Raw genomic sequence first — 9,570 nt, forward strand, 5'->3', positions numbered from 1 at the left:
CTTGAAGGTCAAGTTAATTTTATTTAATTATATTTTCTCTATAGCGCCAGATCACAACAGAAGTCATTTAAAGTTACCTTTCCGATAGAACGGGTCTATACCTTGTTGTTTTATTAAACAAATTAAATAGCCTTATGTTATTTATCTTATTTACACGACGGCATGTCATTTCGGTCTCTATGTTATGGTCGCGCTCTCTGTTTCATGCACAGCGGAGTTCCGCCCCGATGTGCGCGCACACACACACTCACACTCACACACACACGTGAGCGCACACTCCCACTAGTATTTATAAATATTAAGCCGCAAAACGACTATTTGAATATGAATTCTTCGTGTCTCTGTGTTAATGAATGGCGCAGAGGTGCAGTTTTGTTTACCACTTGTACTGAAGCGCGCGTGATGCTTGCGGTGATTTTAGCGTCTGCAACTGCCCTGAGAGTCACTTCATGAGCGTTTAAATGTTTAATTTGAGTAAAACTATCCTCATATCATATACACACAGAAACGTAAAGGTATTCATGGCAACCCCTTAAAATAAAAGTTTGGTTTAATTTGAAGGCATTGCGGCAGAAATATATTACTATTGTTCAGTAGACTGTACGTAATAGGCTGCTACGACAACTACTAAAATGATTAAAACCTTATTTTTAAGGAATAATCATACAATATTTCTTCAATGTTTTAATTGTATTATTAAATGACCTTTATTTTCCAAAAAATTAAATTTGTTTAATTTTCATTAAGTAAAAGTTAGATTAAATGAATATTTTATGCCTTAAAAATGTAAATACACAACACAGAATTTCTGAGCAAAAAATCATAAGGCTATTGTAAGAATAAATGAAACTTGTTTTTATGCTTTCAAATAATTAGACATGCTAAATCAGAATTTGGTAACAATAAAACATAAGGTTGGAAAAAAAAAAAAAATTTCATAGGACCCTAAACATGTAATCTTTGTTAAACTTTTAATAAATTGATGTTAAATTGTTTAAGTTTCATGATTTTAATTAATTAGACTTGATTTTTGATTAATAAAATTTAATTTAAACCCCCCCCCAAAAGCCGTAAACCTAGGGGAAACACTGACTATAATGTAACAGTCTACAGTCTAAGCGGCTAACCATGACCCTTTAGTGGCTCCATAGAACGTGTTACTTGTTTTCCATGCCTTTCTGCATACGGATTCACGCTTCGGGCACACCCCGTGCAAAATTAGCCCGTGCACATTCCGACTCGTTTTGCCAGCACGGGTCACAAATAGCTTTATTGTTTTGTGCTTAATTGCATAAAAAGCTTAATTGTATAGTGTGGATTATTGCTCCCTCAAAGAGAGAGAATTACAATATATGCCATTTCCTTAATCATTTGTTCTGACAGTGTAAATTTGACCCTCTTTTAGTCCACTGTCCAGATGTCAAAAAAATCCAGTGGTCAGTGCTGTGATATGATTTCCTCCTGCTTTGCGCACATGCATATCACCCATAACAAGGTGAAGCTGCTTTGAATGAGTTTTCTGCCCTGGTGTCTGCTGCGAGTCATGTGAAATGTTGATGTTGTATTTTTTAGAATGGATAGAAACTAACCAGGAACCGTGTCTGTGATATATGCGATCGGGCTCTTCATAGGGGCTTCTGCTGTTGTTCTGAGTTAAATGTCTCCATGTTCTCCCACAGGTGTGAGCTGTGATGCGTGTTTAAAAGGGAACTTCAGAGGACGCCGATACAAGTGTTTAATTTGCTACGACTACGACCTTTGTGCATCTTGCTACGAAAGTGGAGCCACAACAACTAGACACACCACGGAGCACCCAATGCAGTGCATACTAACCAGGGTAGACTTTGGTAAGCCGTCATGTCCAATAATGCCATAATATTCACTCTTTATTTTCACATCATTATTTCTTATATGGCTCAGCTGCTTTGTTGTATATATGTATGTATATCACTATACATGGCAGGCAACTTGTCAAAATAAAAGCTTGATGGTTTAATTGTTAAAAAAATGAAGAGATTAAGACATAAAGATTAGTATTGTAATTGTATGTGATGTATTTATTTGTATATAATACTTAAATATTTTAATTTAATAAAAAAAATGTTTTCAATACAGAAGTTACAATATTACAATTAGGGATGCACCGATACTGGTATCGGGCCCGATACTGGTCTCCTGTACTCGTACTCGATAAAATGCCCCGATACCACACAGCATGTGATAAGCGCCATATTCAAACAAAGAAACACCGACAACAGAACAACAGACAGCAGAAAGGAGTTAAGGATGTCTACTACGAAGTATATGTATATGCAATGAATATAGTTAAACATTCAGTATTAACGCCTGTATAGCTGAGTACTGGAAAAAGTGGTATCGGTGCATCCCTAATTACAATATATTATTTTGTTTAATATATTATGTAATAATAATAAAAATAAATTCACTATTATTATTACTATCTTGTAGTCCTAATATTTTATAGGATTGGTCAAAAACAGTGGGAATGTGCCCTGTGAAAGCTTGTTGGAGAGAGTTTTTTTGTGTGTAACTTTTCAATTTATGGTCATTGAAAGAGGTTTTAGTTGGTTCTTGTAAAGAGTAAACCCAAGTGTGGAGACCCAATTTAAAAAAAAAAAAAAGTTTCTCTCAAATCATGGAGGCCTAAAAGAAAAGAAAAAAATACTATTTTTATATTGCACAATAGAACAAATGACCCAACTCATTCTAGAATGGTTAATTCTTTTCATATAATATCTTTTCATATCACAATATATATCACAGAAAACCTAAATATCTCAATGTCAATTTTGTTTAATATCAGCCTTACAAGAAAATCAGTTTCTAAAAAACGTTTTATTGTAATGTAGGGATGTAACGATTAACCACGAGCCGGTTGAAAATAGATTCAAATATGTGACGATTCAAATCGGTTGAGATGCTAAACAAATCTCGATACAATTGGAGTAGGAGTTTATATGAATGTATCTCTGAGGGGAACTGACTATCTTTAGAAAAGTTTAGTTGATGTTTTCTTTTCATCTCGTCTCTGTATAATTCATATTAAAGTAGTATTCATAAGCGCAGCTCTGCTTTGTTTACAGCGGTAACCCAGGAAGCACTGTATCATTGCTGTTCATAAGCGCCACCTGCTGGCAGAGAGTGGATCTGCATCTCATTCAGCTCGTCTGCTGTTTCCTTCAGATATGTTTTATGTAGCAGGGATCAACGCTAAGGAATTTTTCTACTGGCCCAGTCGGGGCAGTGGTTTAAATTTTTACTTGCCCTGCCAACATTTTCACTGGCCCTGCCACAAAAAATAAAATTGTTGCTGTTATCATTGTTTTTGATCTTATCTTGTATTCTAATAAATAAGCTTATATGACACCAATATTTTAGATACCAATTAGATTTTACAATTCTCTATTTCAATTTCGATACCACAGCAAAAATCATTAGCCAAAAATAAACATAAATATAAAGTTTAAACATTATTAAAGACAAGTGACAGCCAGTAAATAAAAACAAATGAACAAATTACAAGTAATAGCACAATTAAATATAGGCCTTTAGCACAAAGATGAATGAAATGATGCTTTAGGTTATGTTTGTAGTATGTTCAGGTACAGAAATGTAAAAATCACATATAAAATAACATTTGCATATTCTTCACTCTGTGTTGCACCTTGATAACCATTTGAAATTAGAAGCAGCCACTGCATTTTAATCATGAATTGGAAGGAAAAAAAAACAATACATGTGCAATGTTTGAGTTTTATTAGACTGTATAATTTCAAAATCTGAAGCCAAAACAGAGTGATCTGACTTCAGCTTTGTGAAATTATGCTACATAAAACATCTGCATGACACAGAAACAACAGGTGGGCTGAATGAGATGCAGATTCACTCTCTGACAGCAGGCGGCGCTTATGGAACAGTAATACAGCGTTTCCTTGGTTACCGCTGTAAACACAGCAGCACTAATTTAAATGCATTATAAGGAGACAAAGACAACGCCATTTCTAAAAACAGCCAGTTTCCCCTCAGAAACACATTCATATAAAATTCAATGTTTGGATTTTCTTCCTATATTTCGCGCATCGTGAACAGTGATCTTGCTCTGACCGCTACAGTATTTTCTCCTCTTTGTGTCTGTCTTCATAGTCTCTGGCCTCTGTTAATGGCCGTTTACGGACTAATTATAATAATAACGTAATATTTCCACACAAATGGCCATTGGGAAAATGATTGCAATGCAGTTTGTGTGCAAGCAAGCACGGAACAGAAGATAGTCTGAAATAAAACAAAAATGGACGGTCGATCGGTGCATCTGTACTCCAGTGTATAAAGGAAATATAGATTAAACATTGTTAAATCTACAAAGTTACTTGGCAAGACGGGTCTTTTGACATAGGCTACTTTTGTATGTATTTGCCCATTCAGGCGGCTCGCGCATGTCAAGAGTCAGAGACGTGGCTGTGTGTGTGCTGTTCACACAAAACACAGCGCGCGAATACTGAATGGAGTTGTCTTTCGCGCACAAATGCTTTTTAATCGCTTGAATTTTTAAATTAACAAGGCTTGAAAGCACATGCAAATGATAAAATGTCGTGACGATGCTGCAGTGGCCCGATCGGGCAAGTGACAAATCCGTCTACTGTCCCGAACGTATTTCACACTGGCCCCCGGGCCATCGGGCAGTCCTTATTGTTGAGCCCTGATGTAGTATAGTTTCACAAAACTAAAGTCAGACCATTCTGTTTTTGCTTCAAATTTCGAAATTATACAGTCTGTAAAACATGTTACTACTGTTAAAAACATGTATGCTGCATCTTTGTTTGGATCATGATTAAAATCCAGTGGTTGCCTCTAATTTTAAATGGAAAGAGCACAGACAAAGCCTTAGTGTGTACTCACACTAGGCGTTTTGAACCGTGCCCGATCACGTTTGACCCCCAAAGCCCGGTTCGTTTGACTAGTGTGAGTGCTCCGGTTCGTTTAGCCGTCCCTGGCCCGGTTGGAAGAGGTGGGCCAGGGCACGGTTCGGTTGGGCTTGGGTGCGGTATGCATGCAGTGGGAGCGCTAACCGCACGGAACAAATACTGTTTTGTGTGCGCTGTCATCATTACGACCACAAACATATTCTATTACTACTACACTACACTTTTCAATTAATTTAATTCAATCAAGTATATTTAGGTTTATAATGGTTCTGGTTCTCACCTTATTGATGAACAGGAAATGTAGTTTGCGAGTAAAGCTGCAAATTATTTAATTAATGTCAGCTGCCTCCGTAATAATTATCTGATACATACAAGTGAAAATCAATGCACAACATAAATTATAAATTAATTATTATGAATTATTCGGCAGAATATTAGCGAAAGTGGTTTTCTCCGCTATCTCGTACATGATGTAAGCGCGCTCCGGCCCGGAAAGTTTAGTGCAAGTGTGAGTGCAGGCCAGCGGGGGAGTGGGGAGGGGGGATAATCGCGCTCGGTTCAAGGCAACCATGCCTAGTGTGAGTACACCCTTAGTTTGTTCATATTAAGAGATTTATTTTATTTGTGTAACTAACTTTGGGGATTTGGGGTTTGTTTTAAAATTTCAATTTAGTTTTGTTATATTTCAATTTCACAAAGAAACGTGCAGCAATAGCCTTATAAAACGACACCTTTTAATTTACTGTATAATGTCTTCAATCTCATTTTGTAAAAAAAAATTGTGAGAAAATCAAATTGTGAAATCAAAATCGTGAATCGAATCGCGAGTTGAGTGAATCGTTACATCGCTATTGTAATGTTGAAAAGAATGTGAACAGACCATCCTGACTGTTGAGCCCTAATCTTAGTAATGATGGTGAAGGTAAATAAAGGAACTGTGTTTAACTTTTATCTGAACTCTCTGCAGACTTGTATTATGGGGGGGAGGCATTCTCAGTAGAGCAGCCTCAGTCGTTTACTTGTCCTTACTGTGGTAAAATGGGCTACACGGAAACATCTCTACAGGAGCACGTGACCTCAGAACACGCAGAGACCTCTACAGAGGTGGTGAGTACACATGCTGTCTTTGTTGAAATCATGTGTTTTACACCGTGTCTTAAACGGATGTGATAAGATTCCAGTGACAAGCAAATTGAAATTGTCTGTCCACACTAGATGTAACAAAATCAACCACAAATCACAGCCAATCAGAAGAGCGTGTTTGCTGTCTTGCACTAGCAAAAAATACGTTAATTAATTTAGGGCTGCAACAACTAATCGATAAAATCGATTATTATCGATAATGAAAATCATCGACAACGATTCTCATTATCGATTAGTCGCGTCTGCCCACAGTGCATGTCCAACTTCAGCCGGTCGCATCAAATTACAGCACTGAATAACGCATTTCTATGGACAAAATGCATCTAAAAATAGTGGAGGAAACAGAATGAGCTCCTGCAGGAAAAGTACGTGATCCAAGCTGCCCAAAACATGAGAAATCTTTATTTTAAGCTTCAAGCTGATGCATTAGTGCAATGGCTTGCCCTGTCAGGCGCTTTGATAGATATGTGTGTGCGTCCTCAGCGCAAAAAACTTTCAGTTAACGGTCATATCCTTATCTGTAAATGTCACGAATTCACGCAAGCCTTTCCATTTTTGCATAAAGGCCCACCCTGACAGTCTGCGTTAAGTTGAAATCATTACTGAAAGAGCGCCGGCGCGGCGGGCACGCGCGTTAAACAGACGGAACACAGTAGAGAGGGAGACAATATTCAGCGCAGAAACATTCATTGTGCTGAAATATCTGTTGTTGAACATTAAATTTAGGTTTAGAATTCAACATGCAGTGCGAGTAATTTATGAGAGTAGAAACTGTTAAGAAACAGCAGCGTGTAATTGTCTGAATATAGGCCTAAATGTCAGACGCTTTTACGGGATAAAAAATTGACACTAAGAGGAGACTGACTGTGATCAAAGTGCACGCGACGTGTGTTCCTGCAGAACGTTACTGTGATTTTATTCGTCTTTATTATTTACATTTTTGATCTAGAGATTTCAACTATATTCACTATATAGCCTACAGTGATTAACAAATTTATGTAAGGTTTTTAACCAATTTTGTAAGGTTTGTGCCACTGCTGCTCTTAACAGTATTGTAATTACCTAAATCATTTTTTAGCTTTCTGTATTGGTTAGTCCTCCAATATGCGTAAGCTCTTTAGTAACAGTAGTAGGCTATTTTTAATGCTATAATATAATTATTGCTGTTATCTGGGAAAGAAAGGCAGAAAAAAAATTGTCAAGTGCTTTATAGTGTTTTTTTATTTTTTTATCAAAAGCCATTATTATGTGAATAAATACTGTTTAGTTGTTTTCGGTTTGTTATTTGCCAAATAAATGACAAATGACATTTTAGATTTAAATTTTTTTTTGACAGATTCCTAAAATATTTGTGTTTTCTCTATTATGGCAGGTGGTCTAATAAATTGTTAAACACTGTATGTTTTCATAGCATTCAGTTGGCACATTTGTTTGAAGGACATTGGGCAGAATGTGGAATAGTGTTTTTGTCAGTAAAATTAAAATAAAGAAAATAGTTTTTTTTTATTTTTCCGATTAATCAAAAAACAATTTATCGATAATCGTTAGTTGCAGCCCTAAATTAATTAAACTTTAAATTAAACATTAAAACTACATGAACTACATGCACTACAATCTTTGTCATGTAGGGCTGGGTGATAAAACGATAATGATAATTATCGGAATATAATTTTCTTTGATAACAAGAGTTCGACAAATGTTCCATGTAAAGTTTAAGCGCCAAAAGCGAAACGAAACAGCGCTACTGATTTGAACCGCACCACACGGAGCATTTATCCGCTCGGCTCAAAGTTCAAACGGCAGCGCAGCACGAGCTTCATCTTCAAGAAATAGTGGGTCAATTAAAACTGTCAGGCTCCTCTATGGATGCCATCCCTCCATTTCTTTTAAAACAAGTTTTCGGTGCAGTGGGGCCTTATCTTTTAAACATAATAAATCGATGTCTGGAAACATACACGGTACCGGAAGCTTTAAAACATGCTATAGTTCGCCCTTTGTTAAAGAAACCAAACTTAGACTTAAATGTTTTGGCTAATTTTAGACCTGTTTCTAACTTGCCTTTTATTTCAAAGATTTTAGAGAAGACAGTGCTGCAACAACTGCAGAGTTTTCTAGATAAAAATAAGGTATTCGAGCTTTTTCAATCAGGTTTTAAAAAATATCATTCAACAGAGACCGCACTCCTGAAGGTTCTAAACGATGTGTTAATAGCTGCCGATTCTGGGGATTGTACCGTACTTGTGCTGCCAGATCTGAGTGCGGCTTTTGATACGGTAGATCATGCTATCCTTCTTGCTCGCTTGGAGCATTGTGTTGGTATCAAAGGAGCTGCCCTTGAATGGTTTAGATCTTATCTTTCAAATAGGAAGTTCAGTGTAAATATTGGGGAATATTCGTCGGAGGCTGCTGTTCTTTCCTGTGGTGTCCCACAGGGATCCATTTTAGCTCCCATTCTTTTCACGCTATATATGCTCCCATTAGGGTCTACCTTGAGGAAATATGGGTTGTTGTTCCACTGCTATGCGGACGACACTCAAGTATATTTACCCTTAAAACCTAATACTGATGGGCTGGAAACACTTAGGGCCTGCCTATCTGACGTGAAAGCTTGGTTATCTTTAAATTTCCTCAATTTTAATGAGAATAAAACTGAAATCATAGTTTTTGGCTCATCTGATTCTCCTAGTCAAATAACCCTAATTCAACACTTCCTGCAAAGCCTTGGGTAAAGAACTTGGGTTTTGTGTTCGATGATGGTTTAAAATTTGACAAGCAAATAAACTCAGTGGTCAAATCCTGCTTTTTCCAGCTTCGTCTTTTAGCTAAAGTAAAACCTATATTATCTTTTAATAACTTTGAAAAAATAATTCATGCATTTTTAACATCGAGGCTAGACTATTGTAATTCACTGTACTACGGGATTAGCCAATCAGCTTTATCCCGGTTACAGATGGTACAAAATGCGGCGGCAAGACTTCTGACATGTACTAAAAAACGGGACCACATTACTCCAGTGCTACACACTTTGAACTGGCTGCCTGTACGATACCGTGTTGATTTTAAAATTCTTCTTTTAGTATTTAAATCTTTAAATGGTCTGGCCCCTCCTTACCTTTCGGATTTACTGACAGAACATCGTCCAGTTGTGTCGCTCAAATCGGCTAATCAGAGATTGCTACGTAATCCGAAATCAAAACTGAAAAGTAGGGGTGACCGTACCTTTTCAGTAGCTGCTCCCAGATTGTGGAATGCACTACCCTCCAATATTAGATTTGCTCCAACCATATCTGTTTTTAAATCTAGGTTAAAAACTTACCTTTTTGAACTGGCATATGGTCAGTAATGAAATGTATTGCACTGTGTGTTTTTGCTTTTATGATTTTCTTAATTATATATTGATATATTTTTTTTTTACGGTCTGTTGTATTGGTGTAAAGCACACTGGTCAACTGTTGTTGTGTTTAGTTGTGCTATAGAAATAAAA

At 36.7% G+C, this 9,570-nt stretch overlaps 1 protein-coding gene across 3 annotated transcripts in view; it reads left to right on the top strand.

Annotated features, from left to right (window-relative positions):
* Positions 1-9,570, top strand: part of LOC107684340 (E3 ubiquitin-protein ligase KCMF1) — a 59,170-nt gene that overhangs the window by 36,449 nt on the left and 13,151 nt on the right. For all 3 annotated transcript variants that reach the window (XR_001633845.1, XR_001633844.1, XM_016480571.1), the window contains exons 2-3: positions 1,680-1,847; positions 5,911-6,050. Coding sequence is in view for 1 of the 3 variants with exons in the window: in XM_016480571.1 (XP_016336057.1) it covers positions 1,680-1,847; positions 5,911-6,050 (308 nt within the window). In the remaining 2 variants the exon portion in view is untranslated. The remainder of the gene's footprint in view (positions 1-1,679; positions 1,848-5,910; positions 6,051-9,570) is intronic.

This window comes from Sinocyclocheilus anshuiensis, unplaced genomic scaffold, assembly GCF_001515605.1.
Source record: "Sinocyclocheilus anshuiensis isolate Anshui unplaced genomic scaffold, SAMN03320099.WGS_v1.1 scaffold29, whole genome shotgun sequence".
Classification (NCBI taxonomy): Eukaryota; Metazoa; Chordata; class Actinopteri; order Cypriniformes; family Cyprinidae; genus Sinocyclocheilus; species Sinocyclocheilus anshuiensis.